This window comes from Phocoena phocoena, chromosome 6 (genome assembly GCF_963924675.1).
Source record: "Phocoena phocoena chromosome 6, mPhoPho1.1, whole genome shotgun sequence".
Lineage (NCBI taxonomy): Eukaryota > Metazoa > Chordata > Mammalia > Artiodactyla > Phocoenidae > Phocoena > Phocoena phocoena.
This window is the reverse complement of record NC_089224.1, coordinates 64714180-64733632: the sequence shown is the minus strand read 5'-3', so window position 1 is coordinate 64733632 and position 19453 is coordinate 64714180. Positions and strand designations below refer to the sequence as shown.

At 40.7% G+C, this 19453-nt stretch overlaps 1 protein-coding gene across 1 annotated transcript in view; it reads right to left on the bottom strand.

Annotated features, from left to right (window-relative positions):
• PGM5 (phosphoglucomutase 5) overlaps positions 1-19453 on the bottom strand; it is a 190580-nt gene that overhangs the window by 60557 nt on the left and 110570 nt on the right. Inside the window, exon 7 of the mRNA XM_065878766.1 lies at positions 13239-13354. Within this exon, the coding sequence (XP_065734838.1) occupies positions 13239-13354 (116 nt within the window). The remainder of the gene's footprint in view (positions 1-13238; positions 13355-19453) is intronic.

Below are 19453 nucleotides of genomic sequence, written 5' to 3'. Positions count from 1 at the left end.
CATTTGAAAACATGAAATCCCATCTACCAAGGGTTAGCTGGGATATTAAAGGGATCAACACGGCTGATGAACAAGTGATGAATTTTGAACCTATGGCTCATCCCATTTCTTAGATTGAGTAATAGCTATTTAGAGAATAGAGACTGGATCTGACTCCCTCGTGGGGCTCACAGGTTTGGGGATTAGGTTCAGGATGTACTGTAAGGCTTTAGGACTTGACAGAAAATGAGAACAGGGAAGGCAGTGCACTGCTGAGCTGTCAACATTAGCCTTGGGGGAAGCTGGGCTTAGGGGATGTGTTTTGTTCACCTCACAGGGAGACTCCACTAGCAAGGACAAAGCTTCAGATTCATCCCAATAGCCCCTAGGGCATTTCTACTATTGCTGACAGCCCACGAAGAGGGGCTCACTCAGCCTGTGTTTCACTCCCTATCTTCCCAGGCAAAATCTCTACACTCTGTGAACAGTTAAACAGTTGTTTGGGGAAAAACAAATAAAATAGCTCTTTTACTTCATATATTCACAGCTGCTCCATCTTTAGAACATGAGATTCCAGAAAAAAATTCTTCGGCACTAATATTTATACATGCATACTATTGCCTGTACAATTTTTAATAGATTTTATTTTTTAGAGCAGTTTTAGCTTCCTAGCAAAATTGAATGAAAAGAACGGAGAGTTCCATAAGAGTCTCTGTCTTCACACAAACACAATCTCCCCACCATCAATATCCTGCACCAGAGTGGGCTGTTTGTTACAAATGATGAACCTACACTGACACATCATCACCCAAAGTCCATAGTTCAGGTGAGGGTTCACTGATGGTGTTGTACATTCTATGGGTTTTGACAAACATATACCCACCATTACAGTATCATACAGAACAGTTTCACTGCCCTAAAGTTCCTGTGTTCTGACTATTCATCCTTCCCTCCCTTGTAGCCCCTGGCAACCACTAATCCTTTTATTATCTTTATTGTTTTGCCTTTTCCAGATTATCAAATCATTGGACTTTTTAGTTTGGCTTCTTTCACTTAGTAATATGCATTTAAGGTTCCTCCATGTCTTTTCATGTCTTAATAGCTCATTTCTCCTTAGCATTGAATAATACAGTACAATTTTTGAAGTTTGCTTCCTCTGGATTTCTGGCTGGTGGTGCAACCAGAGCTTGCCGCCTGGTTCAGAACATTGCAAGAAGCTTTAACCCATATTTCCAAAGCCTGTAAGTACCACTCAACTGTCCTTCCTCTATCCAGGCTAGCCCAGCCCGAAGCCCACTCAGACTTGCTTTGACCAGCCTGGAAAAGCAGTCATCCCCACCCAGATACCAGAAGGAAGGGGCTCAGCTCTCCCTGCCACAACTCCAGGAAAAACTGACACCAAAAACAGGTCTATTTTTTTCTTATCAGAAACATCCCTACTCTTCTATTCCCTAAAACTAGACTTTGAATTTTCTCAAGCTTTAAACCATATTACTTTGAGCTAGGCAGTACACCAGTAAGTATACTGACATAAAAGAAACGGGGGAAAAAAAGAGAGTACTCAATCTCAAAGGAATTTTCCTCAAATGGAAATGCCAGCACGGGCAAATCAACTCAATAAAACACCACACATGTTACTAAAAGATCAAGTCATCTCAGCTGAAACTCAGATCAGGAAAGTCTGAATTTGTCATTTGGGAAAATATAAATCATTATGTACCTGTTGCCAACTCCAAGCTAGAAATAAGTTAGTGGTTCTCAACCCAGGCTGCCCATTAGAATCTCCTAAAGAACTTATTAAAAATACCAATGCTCAGGCCCCACCCCGGACCAATAAAATCAGAATTTTTGGCAATGGGACCCAGGCATCAGTATATATATATTTTAATTCCTTGGGTAATTTTTATGAGCAGCGAGAGTTGAGAACCACTGCTTTAAGAGAAGCCTACTCAAAACAGTCCCATATCGGGGGCAGATTACTTAGGGGTAGTGAATTAGGCCTCTTCCTCTATTTGCTCAAATTTGGCACTAAAGGAAAGTGGTCATTGGTCTCTAGTTCGATGGATGCCCCTGGCCCTAGTCAGGGGGGCCCCTCTCACTGGAGCCAGCTTCAGTATCATGGTGTTCCCCCACCCCTTTTGTCTGGAAATCTTGTGAGGGCCTTGCCAAATGTGGGGTAACCAACTCATCCTGGTGTGCCTGGGACTTTCCCCATTTTAGCAGGAAATGAACAGTGTCCCAGGAAACCTCTCCATCCCATGCATACCAAGGTGGCCGGCCAGCGATAAGGAAGGCCACTTGCCCAAAAGGTTCCTGACGGTTTTCAGGATATGTGCATATACAGCACGTACCTAAGCACACATATTTCCTAGAGCCAGAAACGATAGGAAATATATCTGAATACTTGCTCTTGATGCAGAATTACACAGCAAGATAAATTCCATTTTTGGAAGAATAACAGCAAGGCACCAGGCACTTCACTCAGTACTTTATACATCTATTATCTAATTTTGACAATTTGATAGCTTCTCTTTACAGATAAGAGATTGAGATTAGGTCATCTGTATGAAGTCACATGGCCACTAAGGGGTGAAAACAAGATTCACACCTGGGCAGTTTGGCTCCAACGCCTGTGGACATAACCACTGCTGGAAATGCCCAGTAAAGCCAGTGGTCCTCAGGAGCTGCAATGAGGCAGATAAAGTGCCCCAGGTGGTTAGACCTGAGGCAACCCTTCTGAAGATCTGGGTGATGGATTGGTATTTTTTCCTCCTCACACTAGACATTCAGGAAAAGTTGCCAAATTTCCCTTTACTTCTCCTCTCCTATCGATTTACCCTTTTCATTTACAGATGAAGTTTTCATTAATTTGCAGTGAAATTCTTTCCATCCTCTTTTTATCCACTCAAGGATTTGTCTTTTGAAAATAGTGAAGTCATGAGGGAACACTGGGAGGCACCCCTTACAGGGAATCGGAGATTTGAGAACATGCTATTGAACTGTGACAGGTTGTTGTTTTTGTGGCTTTTTTTCCATGTCTCAAACTGCTCATGTTCAGCTCTTTAAATCTGGCCAAAAAGCAGGGCTCATGGAAAAATTGTCACTTTTCCATGCTTAAAAAGAAATGCTTCTTGGGCTTCCCCGGTGGCGCAGTGATTGAGAGTCCGCCTGCCCATGCAGGGGACACGGGTTCGTGGTCCAGTCTGGGAAGATCCCACATGCCGTGGAGCGGCTGGGCCCGTGAGCCATGGCCGCTGAGCCTGCGCGTCCGGAACCTGTGCTCCGCAACGGGAGGGGCCACGACAGTGATAGGCTCGCGTACCGCAAAAAAAAAAAAAAAGAAAAAAAAGAAATGCTTCTTAAAAAATTAATGCTCTAAAATGTTTACAATTGGAAAACAAAGCTGTCCTGCATGTAAGCGGGTCAGAGCCAGCTGTCAGCTCAGAAAGGTAGGATGGCAGTAACCGACCGTGTAGCTCATGCTGTGCTGTGGGCATCCTGGCTCCCAAAGCTATGTAACAATAAATTTGATGATGATGATGATAATAATAATAATAGTGCTTGACACAATAATGCAGCAGGGCTCTTGGCTAGTATCCTGACCGTTGCAACACCCTGTAAACTCCATGAGGAAAGGACCCGTATCTGAAATGACTCATCATTCTATCCTGGCCCTGGCTCATAGAAGGTGCACAGTAAACCTTCATTGAATGAGTAAATGAATGATTAGGTGAAACTCTAGTATGTAGTGTGATTCATCAGATTCACTCCTCACTAAAAGCTAGAAGCAACCTGAAAAGATATATGGGAAAAAACTTTATAGATCATCCCATTGAACAGATTCAGCTTACAAATGAGGAAACTGAGGCCCAGAGAAGTGATCTGTGTAAGGAAATTCAATGACAGAGAGGGGGAGTCAAGGTCTAACTGGGTCTAACTGGGACTGTCATCTCCTGGTGCTGTGCTGCTTACATGACACCATTCTTCCACGTCCCCGGCATGCATTCCATCCCCATCTAAAAGAATTAACCAGATGGGAGAAAAGGACACCTTTGGCATGTCCTTAAACAGGAGCAGCAGAGTAAGACTGGGTTTGAATCCTGGCTCTGCCGTGTGAACTTGGCCAGTGGTTCGACTTTCCTCTCTAAGCCTCAATTACCTTATCTGTGGTCATTATGGTCCCTAGTTCATTTTAGAGTCCAGAAGTCTCAGTGAAATGACATATAGGAGGCCTTAAGAATGTACTTATCACTCAAAAGATGCTCAATAAATAACAAGTATTAGCACTGTTTCATTAACACAGCAGCCTACAGCAGCCAGGCCATCTATCCCATCTATCCCAGAAGAGGAGAAAGCGTTAACTACGTCAGGGCTGGTCAGCTGACACTTGTCCCTCACAGGAGCAAGCCAAGGTACGGGACAGTGGGACCTCCTGACTCGTATGTCCCATCCCATTTCTTTGTCTCCAGTGCTGATGGGAACAACACAACCCTCTAAGAATTGTTCCTTGCTTGGTCGTAAGCTGAACCAGAAATCTCTCAAGCAGGTTTAAAGCCTGCACCACAGGGTTGAGGACCTGTCACTCTTTAGGCATTGTACTTTGTTCTCAGTGGGGCTACCTGGCACCTGGGAGAGAGCAGCAGGGGAAGCCTCAAAGCACAACTTTAGGGACTGCATCTTAAATACCAAGGGATGGGCCCCCTTGTTAAAAGCCCCCTAGTAGACACTGTGAAAGGAAACCCTTAGTCTGTTTGGAATTCTTCAATCCGTGAAGATTGAAGAATGATTTCCCAGGATTCCCAGTCCCAGCATGCACGGGTAAGTGTGGACACAGCCTCAGAGGGAGGCCCCATTCCTTTCTTTCTGCTCCACACTTTGGTGTCACACAACACCCCCTCTTGCCACTTTTCATCATTGAAAGGGTCAGTGGAACGGGAACTGTGGCGACCCCAAGAAAAGGTTTTGTTTTGTTTTGTTTTTGATGGAGACATTCTTTCCACTCCAGGTGGGAGCTCTCTTTCCCAGCACAGGGGTTGAGAGTTTGTAGAGGGTCCAGAAGAGAGTTTCAGTTTTCAGAGTTTACAAGGAGGCTCTTGGGGAGTGTCAATCACAGCACCGCTGTGCTCTGGCCCAGGCCTAGATGGAACTGCACATGTGCACACAGCCTGTTTCAGCTTGCCCAGCAGAGACATTGCTCTCCTTGTGCTGATAATGCTGTCATCACAGCTTCCTCACGTCACATCTGCTACCCAGCCAAATTTACACAAATCGGCCAGAAATAAGGGAAAGAAATGTGGTAGAACCTCAATAATCTGAAACTCACAGATATATGGGCCTCCTTCTCTGGCCTAGAGACTGGACAGATGTGAAAACTGCCAAACGTAGAGTTAATGATTATCTAAATAGGGAATGAACTAAAGCTTTCCTTTATTGTACCTTAAAAAAATCTGGCATTAAATAAAAATAACTGTATAAATAAGAGACAGTTAAACCTATTCAATATTCAACAGCACTCCTGTGAACCTAATCTTGAGTTAGGATGTACATAGTTCATGTGTGAAATACAGATGAAGAAGCAGGTATGGAACTTGAAAGTGTTATATGCTGTTTAACTGTTATGGAAAATAAAATGTCCATTCACAAAGCAACCAGAGAGTAAGTCAGTAATATAAACCATAAGACAATAGAGCAGAGAATGTCTCTGCTAAAGGCTGTAAGAAGATCTTTACATACAAAAGATCACTAAAGCTGGAACCTGGCTGCTATTGAACACGGCTATTTACAGGTAACTGTCAGCAGCCTCCACTCCCCCCCCAGGAAATAAATACGTTAATAAAATGAATTATAAATACTTAACAGGATTTAAATTTTTTAATCTGTTCATTAACACAGGTCTTGGGAATGAATTTTCCTAGAAGCACTTTGTTCGCTATTAATTTGTGCTAATAATGATGTGATAATTGAAAGTACCAAAAGTTTATTTCAAAATTTTATATAATTCCAATTTTAATATCATTCATAAAATCCTTCCTCACCGCCTTCCAACTGGTCTATATTTATGTGGTTTTGTTTTTATGAATTCTCCCAAATCTTGGGATACCCTAATGCCCAGATTTCCAGAAATACAACCACTCAAGAATGATAAAAATATAACTACTAACAATGCAAAGAAGAAATACCAAAATGGAAATTCTTTGTTTATTCCTCCCTTCTTTCCTTCCATCCATCTACCTTCCATCCATCTTTCCTCCCTTCCTCCCTTCCTCCCTCCCTCCCTCCCTCCCTTCCTTCCTTCCTTCCTTCCTTCCTTCCATCCAACCTACAATCACTCAAAGCCTATCATATATATAAGAAATAGAGCTGAGCAAGAGAGACATGGCCCCTGTCCTCAGGGCATTTACGGTTGCATGGCAAGTAGAGGGATCCAGAAAAATCTCAAAAGACTGGAAAGATACTCGAGATTTCCTGTGAATGAAACACATACATACTCTGGGCCTCTTCCTTTTGTGCTAGAGACTGGAGAGATATAAAAATAGCCACCGTCAAGAGCACCAGAGCTCACAGTGAAAAAAGTTGGTGTGACAATGGGGACAAGTCATGTTGGTGCCAGGAGACCTGGATTCAATTCCAAATTTCCAGAAAGAGATGGAGGTATACAAAAGGTTTAGCAATGCCCCCAGCGCATACTAAGTGCTCATTTAAAAAGATAACTGTTATTATTGTGAAGAACTCAACAGAGAGCACTTTCTTGGAAAGAGAAAACATTGTTGTATTACCTGATTTTATTTGGCAAATTTATATGGCTACTGACATTAACTTTTTAAAAATACATAACAAAAGTAATAGTAATACTCAAGATGGTGATCAGCTTGGAGGTCTTCCAGGCATTCACAAACAGAGCAATTCTTTATGTTACCTGTAAAGGGACAAGCTTTGGCGTGATAATTCATACACTCCCCAGATGGCATGACTTCTTACAAAACTGATGACAATGATAGCAACCAACAGAGCATCATCAACAAATTTCCCCCAAACCTCAAAGTTTTTGGTTTTTTAGCTCTTAGTTTTAGTATTTTAGTACATCCCCTTTTGTGTATGGGAACAAGTCCAGATTCCTTCCAATTTGGAACTTGAGAAAGTTAGCCAGAATGCCATTTAGATGAACAGCTTTCTTCTGTTTAAGGATTTTTAAAATGTTCTCCTTTGTCTCGGAAAAGAGTTTTCCAAAGCCCTTCCCAGGAAGTGGATGAATATCTGGCTCTAGCACGAAAGATGATTTGGCTTCTGAAATGACCTTGGTTCTTTGACAGAGCAATAAATATAGGCTTCCTATTGTCCAGGACCTGCACCTTTCCACAGGAGAGAAGCCTGAACTCTGATCTTATCACCAGCTTGTTACCTTGGAAAGTTCTGGGAGCTCAAGATGCTGGCTGATTTTCCCCTGAGGGAAATTTCCACTCAGGGTATATCCTTCTTCTCTTGGGCAAAAAGCTTGGCATTCCTGAGCTTGAGGCAGATCCATATTTTCAAGGTTTCTTGGCACTAAACTATGCTTTCCTAGTTGGTAAACAGCTCCATGCCCCAGGGGCACTGAAAAAGGCCTCCACTAGAGAAAGCTTTGATAAGTTTTAGAAGTGTCTCCCTAGTCTCAGGTCTAAAATCTTTCCATCTCTCTGCTTTCTCCTTCCTTAATTAGCTCACTTGGTTTTGAGAACTATATCCTAAGGTAGATGGGGAGCTCCTGTGATCAGCTGACTTTTACAGGCTGGAATTGTAAGGGGTCAGAGACACCATGTGGCTTGTCTGTAGGTGGCAGGTGAGGGTCTTGAACGTAATCATCAGCCTCACATTCCAGGCCTCTAGACTTCCTGAACCGAACTTGGGTTGGCATCTCAGACACAGTCTTTCTACCATTCCTGATGAAAAACAACTACTGGTTTTCACTAGAGTAATGTTTCCTACTCCTGACTGCACATCAGAATTACATGAGGATACTTATTTAAAATGCAGACTCTCAGGCTCTACCTTGCCAGGGATTCCAAGCAAGGGTAAGATAGAAAATCTATGTTTTTAGCAAGCTTCCCAGGTGATTCTTACACATTCAGCTCAGTGCCTCTCCAAGAACCGGCATTAATAAGGAACAGCATGAATCCACTTTTTCCTTCCAAGACTGAGTGGTCCAGTTCCTCAGGCCTTCTGGACCTTCATTCACTGTCGGGTGCTGGAGAGATGGAATTAGCCATTGCTTTCATCGGAAAGACTGATCAGCACAGTGGAAAGCAGCATACACCGTAGGGCAGGAGACCTTTTAGTTCAACTGTAATTTAATTCAAGTGGAGGCCTTTTCCAGGCTCTGGGGCCCTGGGTGAGTCACTTAACTACTTCTTGGGTTCAGGAGCTTCACCTGGCAAATCAGGCCAGTGTCACCAGAACCTGAAGAATGGTGGGGGTGGGCAATACCTTTAGAGCTCTACACATTGAAAAATCTCCTGTGCTCCTTGAAAGGAAAATGGCAAGCAAATATAACAGTGAGAGGCTTTTAAAAGTCCCTTCTAGTCCAGCCTACATGTTGCAATCAGCATAACAGTCTGAAAGCAAAGCTTGCTGGAAAGTGGCTGCAAGCAGACATCCCCCTTGGGAAGACCATGGTTTCCTACTTCCAGTTGAGTCAAGTCTCAACGTCTAAGCTAGGCAGGCAAAGGGCTTCAGAAATGAGCCCCTCCCCGCTGGTATTTCCAAGACTGTTTCTTGATACTCCCTTCTCTACCCTACGCTATACGTCAGAGGTTAGTGAACTACAGCCCATGGGCCAAATTTGGACTTAGGCCTATTTTTGTAAGTAAACTTTTATTGGCACACAGCCATACTCATTTATGCACTGTCTATGGCTGCTTTTGTGTTACAGTTACTGAGTTGAGTAATTGTGGAAGAGACCGTACATAGCCTCTCAGTTCACAAAGCCTAAAATATTTACTATCTGGCCCTTTACAGAAAAAGTTTGCCAACCCCTGATACAGACCAGTCTTTTTCAGTCTTTTGGCCATGACCCACAATAAATACATTTTACTGTGAGATCTAGCAAACACGTAGATACCTGTGCACATATTTACATATAAATATTTCTCAAAATAACATTTACCTTTCCTAAATACAATGCATTCTGATAGTTTCTAGCCTATTATATTTTCTTAAAAAGCTGTTCACGACTATACCAACCTCATGACCCCAAATTAGTCTTGATTCATGTTTGGAAAATACTTCTCTAGACAAACTGAACAGCTGGCTACTTACAACACATGGCCCCTACTCTCCCACTTCTATTCCTTTCTTGATATTGCTGCCCCCATCTGACAAGGTTCTGTCCTTTCATCTTTATGTGTGCAAATCCTTCCCATTCTTTAAGAACTATGCAAATTCCATCTCTTCCAGGAAGTCTGCTTTGAGCCTCCAGTTCCAAACCACTTTCTCCTTTTCTCATCTCCCACAGCACTTTTTCTATTCCTCTATTGTGGAACTTTAAAGTTTCTGCTTTGTAGAAAACTCACCTGTGCATCTTTCTAACTATGTACCCTAAAGATCTTGAATTTCTTAAGGCTATGATCTTTTTTGTATTCTACATACCATCCAATACAGTGCCTTGTACTCTGTAAGTACTTTATCCTTTAATTTTAAAGACTATAAATTTATGGTCTATTGTAAGCACTCAACAAATGTTTATAAAGACAGAGAGAGAGAAAGAGAGAGAGAGAGAGATAACCTGGACTTATCAGTTTCCATTCCAGTTGCTAGATTTGTGTTATTTTAATAACCAGCAGGGAGAATTATTATATACAATATACAATCCCTGATTTTTTGAGTCACAGTCACTGGTTTAGACACACAGAACACCAAAAAGGATACACAGAACACCTATTTTTAGGGCCTCAGCAGAGAAAAAGTATAACAGTTTCAACTATCCCAAGCAGACCTGCCATCCATAAGTTCTGAGATCAAACAGTCGTGATTGAGAGAGCTTGATATGATCTCTCTTTTTCCAAGGAGAAAAAGGTGCCTGCCAACTCTTCTGCACCATTAATGCTATTAGCGTCTAGCTGATTTTGGTAAAAGGAGAAAATTTCCCAGGAGAAAATTCCTTCAGGAACCCTGACATAGCCTGAAATGCTGTCATTATGACTAGTTAGAGTGGTTTTACTGCAATCTGTTTAAGCATGACCAAATAAGACTTATTCTTAGGAATTCAAGGATGGTTTGGTATCAGGAAATCAATCGTACTTCATTACATTAACATAATAAAGGAGGAAAAACCATTAATATATCACTTGATTCTGAAAGGGCACCTTCCATCAGCCATTTATAATATGATTCTAAGAAATATTAGAATAGGAAAAAAAACTACATAAGCATGATAGGGATTTTACCAATATTAAAACGAAATCATCAAAATAGATGGTAAAATACTGAATTGATTTCCATTAAAATCATGAACTATCACAATTGTTATTTAATATTATTTTGAAGATTGCAGCTAGTGCCATAAGAATATGAAATAAAAGATCTAAATATTGGAAAACACAAAAAATCTTTAGTCCTAAATTATATGACTGTATACCTAAAAATGTAGACTTTTTAGAAAAGAAAATGTCATAATTAATGATAGAATCTGTTAAGGTGGCTGTGAACCAGAGAAAATGCATGTTAATCAATAGCTTTTCTTTATCTGTTATATGTTATGTAAACAAATTAGAAAGGAAAATGAAGATATTAACATTAAAATCAAAGCTGTTAAAAGCTCTGTAGGACATATGACCCAGTTTCTTCAATGAATAAATTAGAAAGAGAAAATGTAGAGGGGAGAAATGCAGATTAAAAGAGACTTAAGAGGTATCAATGAGTTATGATGTAAGATCTTTTGGATCCTAATTGTAAAAATTTATCGAGGGAAATGTTGAGAATAGGAGAAATTATTAAGAAATTACTTTTGGAGTTCCACTTCTGCACTTCTGTTTAGGATGTGGAAATCTATAAGAGAATGTCACTCCCATCCCAGTAATAAGAGAAGGCCAGGAAACTACAGCATAACTTTAAAAAAAAAAAAAAACAACCATCTGAGGTCACAGGAAATAAAGTGAATTCCAAAGAGTCTCAAGGCAAGACAGGACACAAACCATCTCACCTTTAGCAGAGCACAGAAGAAAGAGGATGCTTCCATACAAGTGAATAATAAGAAGTCACATAAGAGTTTTAAACATTCTTAAAGGCCAAGTATAGCCTATTATGATAGTTTTAAATTGCTTGGAGTCCCAGATATGAAGGACACATTCCAAGTTATTTCCCATAGGCTCCACTGGGTACTCACAAGAAAGACTGGAAAAAGAGAGAGAGAGACTTGGTGGTGCTGACATGCAGGAAATGATCAACTCCTGCCAAGAGATAAGCCTGAAACCCTTCTAGTTCCCCAAACATTTCTTTCATAGGAAACAAAAGCCTTAAGCTCCTGGATGAATGAGCTTCAAACCTTCTCATCCCTAGGATCCAGGCAGAGGTCCACTGCTTCTGAAATAGGGGTTGAAGTAAAAACTCTCTGTCCCTGGACAAAGAGTAGGAAACCTTGGGCCCAGAATCCTACACCAATACTAAACAGACCTGCTGCCACTAGAAGAGGGTCAAGTACCTAATAATAGAGGTCTATTTTGTCTCACAGACATGCAGTAACTGCTGAAACCTGTGAATGCAACAGAAACGCTGAAAAATCTCCTCCATCTCCCCATTATCACTTTCAGTACATAGTAAAAATATCCCACTACCAGAAGAATTTGAAGCCTGTGATACATTGATATACTAAAGATTATAACAGAAACAATAAAATCCAAACCCAGCTCAACTCCTGACTATATTTAATGTAACTTTGCACACTAATGCCCTGAGAGAAGAGGTATGCCCATTTCTGTGTATAAATATTATTTACCTGAGTCTCTACCGTTCTTATATACATACAGTCCAGCATTCAATGAAAAATTATGACATGAAAAAATCAAGAAAGAGTAAACCATTGCTTTATCAAAAGACAAAGCAATCAACAGAACTAGAGTTAGAAAATAACCAGTTATTGGACCAATCAGACAGAAAGTTTACAATAACTATGTTTAATATGTTAAATGATCTAATGGAAAAGATAAACAACAGACATAAACAGATCAGGAATTTCATCAAAGAGATGAAAATTATTTAAAAAGAGTCAAAGAGAAATACTAGAAATAAAAACTACAATATCAGAGATGAAGAAATCCTTCACTGGGTTCAGCAAAAGACTGGACACAGCTCAGGAAAGAATTCATGATATGCCAATAGAGATTATCTTGACTGAAACACAAAAAGAATAAAGAGTAAACAAAACCAAATAGTGCATGTAAGGGCTCTGAGACAACACATGGTCACAAATTATCTAACATTATGTAATTAGAGTCTCAGAGGAGAGGAGAGAATAAGGAAAGAGAGGTATTAGAAGAGATAATGGCAGAGAATTTTCTAAAATTAATGAAAAACAACAAACAACAGATCCAAGAATCTCAAAGAACCCTAAGCAGGGTTTTAAAAAAAAATACATGTACCTATACATTTTATTAAACTGTTAAAAACAAAAGATAAAAAGAAAATGTTGAAGCCAGCCAGAGGTGGAAAGTAGGCGAAATTTAAATACAGAGCAATGGTGGTAAGAATTAGAGCCGACTTCTTGGAAACTGTGCAAGCCAGAAGACAATGGTGTGACATCTTTAAAATAGTGAAAGAAGAAATTATTTTTTAACATTTTAGGTGTGATAATGGTACTACAGTTTATATATATATATAATATATATTTTTTTCTTTTTTTCCCTCAGTACCCCTTATACTTATAAGATTCACACTAAGGATTGCTTCACAATAATCAGAGGGGAGGGCTCCTCTTGTGGATGAAGGTAGAGATAAAGTAAGATTGACCAGGAGTTGATGATGGTTGAAACTATGTGATGAACACATGGGAATCTGATATATTTCCTCTCTCTCTCTCTCTCTCTGTCTGTCTCTAAAAAGAAGAAGAAATAGGCAGAAGACGTGAAGGTGTCATAGCACATATCCCACTAGGTTTCTCTGATTTTTTTTTTTTTTTTTGCCTCTAACTCTTTCACCAGCCTTTCATTCACAGTGGACTCACAGGTCCCCAAACTAGGGTCACAGAGTTCTGCAGCCACCCTCTCCAGTAACACCAACCCAATAAAGCCTACCAGTGCCAAAGCTCTCTTCTCCACACAGAGAGCACCGGCCTGAGTCCATCAAATTTGAGAAGAATCTCCATCCAGCTGGGGTCTCATACACAGGGACCTTCATTGATTTGGCCACTCTGAAAAATGAAATTCGAGGCAACAGTTAATTCATATTTCTCCTTTCCTTTTTTTTTTTTTTGCTCAGCACATAAGGAAGTCTTTAAGATCTGTTACTGCCATAACTAGATTTTAGAACATCCTGAACAACGTGGACAGTTTTCAAGATGTCAAGCCATAAGGTAGAGAATGATAAATAGCCTATTCCAATGGTACTCAATTTTGCTTTCCCCACAATATAGAAGATGTTCAGTTAATGTATAGCATATTCTCACATTTATGTTTCACTTCTATATATATTCCTTTATCTTGGTGGTAAGATCCCAGTTGGGGAATCTCGGAATTTAAATTAAGGTGGTATTTGGGTGCAAACACTTTGGAATATTGTTTGACAGTATCTACTAAAGATGAATATACACATATCCTATGAACTAGCAATTCAACTCCTAGAAGTTAATACTAACGAAGTAGTAGACACTGTGGTACACTGCTCAGCTTCACCTCCAACACGCACACGCGCTCACACACACACACTTTAGGACTTTTAGGACTGGAACACTCTACCAGCTTCTAGGAATGTTGATGGCTTCTAGGAATGGTGACAGCTCACAGATGTGGCCCCCACTCTCTGCTAAAGAGAGATGTCTCACTCAAAATCATGCTCCCTTCCTTGGGTCAATCCACATCAAATGCCTGGCAAATGAGAGATGTATAAAGGTCTAGGCTTCTTGCCCCTATTTGGCACAACTCTGTAGGGCCATTTCAGCTCCAACTTCTCTGTCTGATCCTCCTTCCTCACTCCCCCACAGGTATTGCTCTTGAAGGAAACTTTGATCTTGATGGCAGAAAGGAATAAAGTTCCTGCAAGCGAATCTATCTCAGAGCTGCTTCCTGGGGAGCCCAGCAGGTGACATTACTCAACAGAGTATGTACACAAGATTTTTAAAAAAATGATCATAGAATCACAATTGGTAATAACTGAAACAAAAGTCCATCAAAGTAGAAGGGAGAAATGATTTGCAATATATAATGCAATAGCATAAATTTCACTGAACAAACTAGTGCTACAGGCAACAACTTGAATGAATCTCACAAACATAATATCACATGAAAGAAACCAGTATCAAAGGAATATACACTATACAGTTCCATTTAGATAAAATTAAAAAACAGCTAAAACTAAGCTTTACTGTCAAAACTCAGGCTCAGAGGGCCCAGAAGGTCAAGTATTTTGTTCAAGATCTCACAGAGAGAAGAGGCAAAGCTAGATTCTGGACCCAAGTCTGCTTAATTTCTGTCCATGTTCCATTCCACTACACCATGCTGTCTCCCCAAATGTTTTAGTGCTTCAAGACATATACAAACCTCAAAGTTGGCTGGGGAATGAGCTGCTGCCACAGACACTGGCCTGAAGAGTTTCATCAGCCCCACATGGAAGCAACCCAAAGAGAAAAACATCAAATGCCTGCCACCAGCAAGGTTTAGTCCTTTGATGACTATAGGTGCAGAAGGTGACCATGGAGAGGAACCAGTGAGGGTATCTCAGTGAAGAAGAGGAAGAAAAATACACATAGGACAAAGGACACGATGTAATAGTGATTTCTTCAGGTTTGTTTTGTGGCCACCTAGAGGAAAAAATATCTAGAACTCTTGCCAGAGGAACATAACACTTCTCTTTCCATTGAACCCAAATGTAATTAATGTGCTCACAATCTTGAAAAAACTGTGTGCCAAGTCTCTTTCAAGTTTGCTTTGAGGGACTTCCCTGGTGGCACAGTGGTTAAGAATCCACCTGCCAATGCAGGGGACACGGGTTCCATCCCTGGTCCGGGAAGATCCCACATGCCGTGGAGCAACTAAGCCCATATGCCACAACTACTGAGCCTGCGCTCTAGAGCCCACGAGCCACAACTACTGAGCTCGCGTGCTGCAGCTACTGAAGCCCGCACACCTAGAGCCCACAGAGCCCACAACAAGAGAAGCCACCGCAATGAGAAGCCCATGCACCGCAACGAAGAGTAGCCCCCGCTCGCTGAAACTAGAGAAAGCCCCCACGCAACAATGAAGACCCAACGCAGCCAATAAATAAAGAAAGAAAGAAAGAAATAAAGAAAGGTTCAACTTTAAAAAAAAAGTCTTAAAATAAAAAGTTTGCTTTGAAAACAAGCACCTTTTGGATGCTTGGGTGTTACATCAAAGGTTCTCTTTTCCTCAGTAGTCTAAGAAAGATATACAATCATGTTTACATCCTGGTAGGAATAATGAAATAAATCCTCTCCAAATTGGAGAGCAAAGGTAAGCTTTCACAGCCATTAATTTAAGGTCAGAAGTTCAAGGAAGGAGAAATCATTCACACTGAAGCCTTCTAGGGCAGAGCATAATAAAGCCGGGGTCAAAATTAATTTAGCTAAAATGAACGCATAAGATTATGAAATAGAATATGCAACATGGGGCAGAGGTGAGGGTAAGCGAGAGGCTAGAGGGTGTGGGGATATATATTCTCTGGCCAAAACATTCTTGTTGGTTCAAAGCCAAGTTGGCAGAACTGAAAGGAGGGGAGAGGATTTCCCCAGCTCCACCCTTCTCAGCTGACCACTGTCAGGAGGTCATCAGGCTGAAGGCTGAGGCTGGATTTTAAAGGACCGGATACTTTTATAACTATGAGCCACATTTGCAGCTGTACAAGCTAAGATAACAATATGGGTAATTAAATTCCCGGATCCTGAGCATGAGTTGATGTGTCCTACAGTCAGAAAGGAATGCCCCTCCCTTCTCCTTCTACTGAACTTGGGATCCATCCCAAGCATAACATTCAGCAGATACCAGGCTCTAGACTGGTTTCTGGCAGGAGGCCCCAGTGGAGTCTCTGGTACAAAAGCTAAAAATGAAGCTGCTCATGCTGAGGGTCTGCACCCCTCTCCTTGACTACCACCACCATGTGTCAGAGACAAACAAAACTCACTTTCTAGGAAAGACCAGCATATGAAGGAAAAGAAAGAAAATGAATCTGGGCCACAGTTTTCCTGCAAATGGGAGTGGCTTTGGTAGCCAAAACAAAACAAAACAAAACAAACCATACCATGGTGGGCTTCCCTGGTGGTGCAGCGGTTGAGAGTCTGCCTGCCGATGCAGGGGACGCAGGTTCATGCCCCGGTCCGGGAAGATCCCACATGCCACGGAGCGCCTAGGCCCATGAGCCATGGCCGCTGAGCCTGCGCGGCCGGAGCTTGTGCTCCGCAACGGGAGAGGCCACAACAGTGAGAGGCCCGCGTACCGCAAAAAAACCCAAAAAAACAAAACAAAAAAAACATGGTAGATATAAGCTTCTTAGTGTGGATTTTAAAACCTCTAAAAATGTGGCTTCAGGTTGGAAATAGCCTCAACCTATTTTGCCAATACTTTCTCCCATGATACTCCCCATATGCTGCTAAAAACTGAACCATCTCTTATTTCTAAATATGCTCTTGCATTATTGTTGTTGCTTTTTACAAGTCCTTCTTTATGCTTTTCATATTACCTGGATTAATCCTCCTTTCCAATCTCTCTCAAAATACTTCACTTTGCTTCAAAACCTATCTTAAATGCCCTGCCATCATGAATCCTGTGGCAAAGGCTGCTAGTGGTCAACAAAAGTATCTTTTCCTGGACACACAGCTGGACTACACTTCCCAACCTCCCACGAAGTTCACTGTGGCCACTTGCTGAGTTCTAGCCAACGGAACCCCAGTGGAGACAATGCACACGCTTTTCAAATCTGGTTATTAAAATTTCCCATCCTCCATGTTCTTTCTCCTTCTGCCAGTCTAATGTGGACAAGCCCAGCAATCCTAGAAGCCACATGTTGAAGATGGTGGACCTACAAGTTGGAAGGAACTGGATCTCTGAATCACCATTTGGAGCAGAATTAGTCACCAATCAGGAACACTTGTTTTTAACTTCTAATGACTGAGAAATAACCTCTTGCCATGTTTGAGCCATTGTACACTTTGGGATTAGTTCTGTAGTACCAGCTCCATTATCGTAACAAATACAATTCTTTTTTCATTGCCATTATCAATCCAAAGTAACCCTTCCTGCCCTAGGCCTCCTCTCTTGGTAGGGGGTTTTTATGTTCACATTGTCATTGTATATGTTGTTACCTTCTTAACACTCTCCCTCCATACACAGATACCACCACTACAACTACCAGTGTGTTAGTTCTTTGAGGGCAGGGGCTGCATCTTATATACCTTTATAGCTCTTCAATGTCTAGGATAACATAATACCTTGTCAGACTTGCCCTCCATAAATTCTGCATGATTTCAGTTGACTAATATCTATTGTTTAAGGAGTATTGTTGAATAGCAAGGGGAAAAGTAACTCTATTTTATGGTCTTTTCTCATTGTAGGTTCCTTATATTATATTAAGAAATAAGTAATTTCTGCATGTTTTATTTAAATTAGTCATTTTGAGCAAAGAGAATTTCTCCAGGTATTAATTGGCGGGGCTATCAGGATAAGACAAAGGCATTTCTTGAAAATAAAGATGTTACAGAATTAGGGCAGTGAATATATGAGAGTCAAAAGTCTGAGAAGCAGAAGGACAAATTATTTCTATTTTACCAGTCTGGTGGTCACCTTACCCTCATGTGCTCAAACAAGATAACAGATACAAAAGCATCCTGAAAGATCCCTAAAAGCTCACTACATGTAGAGGTGCTAGCACATCCACCTTTGCACCTCCCGCATCCAGCGCCGTGCATGCCCACAGTAGGTATTAAAATATGTATTAACTTAATTACACAGTACCACATCAGTGTATGTGACAATATTCTACTGGAATACCAACAGTTACTAATGACTCTCTTTTACCTTGCGAGAGAACAGCCAAATAAAAAATGACTAATTATATCAAGTACATGAGGCAGCATCAGCTACTCTTGGAATTCTACTTTAAGAAAGTTCCAGTAGATTTTAAAAAGACAAGATCCAGGTCGCTCTTCCTTCAATTATCTTCAAACACCCACTTTCTTAAGAGCTGAGCACACCCCTTGGTTCTATTTTCTACATACTGAACTCTCAGTCCCTTCTTAAAAAGCCTCCATCTACATAGATTAGGAGATATCTGCATCACATATATCCAACAAAAGACTTATACATGGTTTATATGTAAAAACTCTTACAAATCAATAAAAAAGGCAGATAACCTTTAAAACATGGGCAAAAATCTTGATTAGGCACTTTACAAAAGAGGATATTCACAACCCACAAAATGAAAAGACAACCTATGGAATGGGAAAATATATTTGCAAACCCTATATCCAATAAGGGGTTAATATCCAAAATATATAAGGAATGCTTACAACTCAATAGCAAGAAAACAAACAATCTAATTTTTAAAAAATGGTTAAAGGGTCTAAATAGGAAAATAAATTTTTCTGAAGAAGACACACAAATGACCAAGAGATACATGAAAAGATGCTCAACATCACCAATCATCAGAGAAGTGCAAATCAAAACCACAATGAGATATCACCTCACACCTATTATTGGGTTTTTAGCCAACCTGACAGAATGGCTATTATCAAAAAGACAAGAGATAAGAGAGCCAGTGTGGACGTGGAGAAAAGGGAACACTTGTGCAGTGTTGGTGGGAATGTACACTGGCACAGGTCACTATGGAAAATAACATGGAGGTCCTCTCCTCAAAAAATTAAAAAAGAACTATCGTATGATCCAGTAATCACACTTCTAGATATTTATCCAAAGGAAATGACAACAGGATCTCGAAAGGATATCTGTACTCCTATGTTCATTGCATCATTATACACAATAGCCAAGATACAGAAACAACCTACATGTCCAATGACAGATAAATGGATAAAGAAGATGTGGTATATAAATACAATGAATATTACTCAGCCATAAAAAAAGAAGGAAATTCTGCTATTTGCAACAACATGAATGAAACTGGAGGGCATTCTGCTAAGTGAAATAAGCCAGAGAGAGAAAACCAAATACTGTAAGGTATCACTTAAATGTGGAGTCTAAAAACAAAATAAAGCTGAATTCATAGAAATGAAGAGTAGATTGGTGGTTGCCAGGGACTGGGGTGGGGAGGTGGAACGGGGAGATGGTGG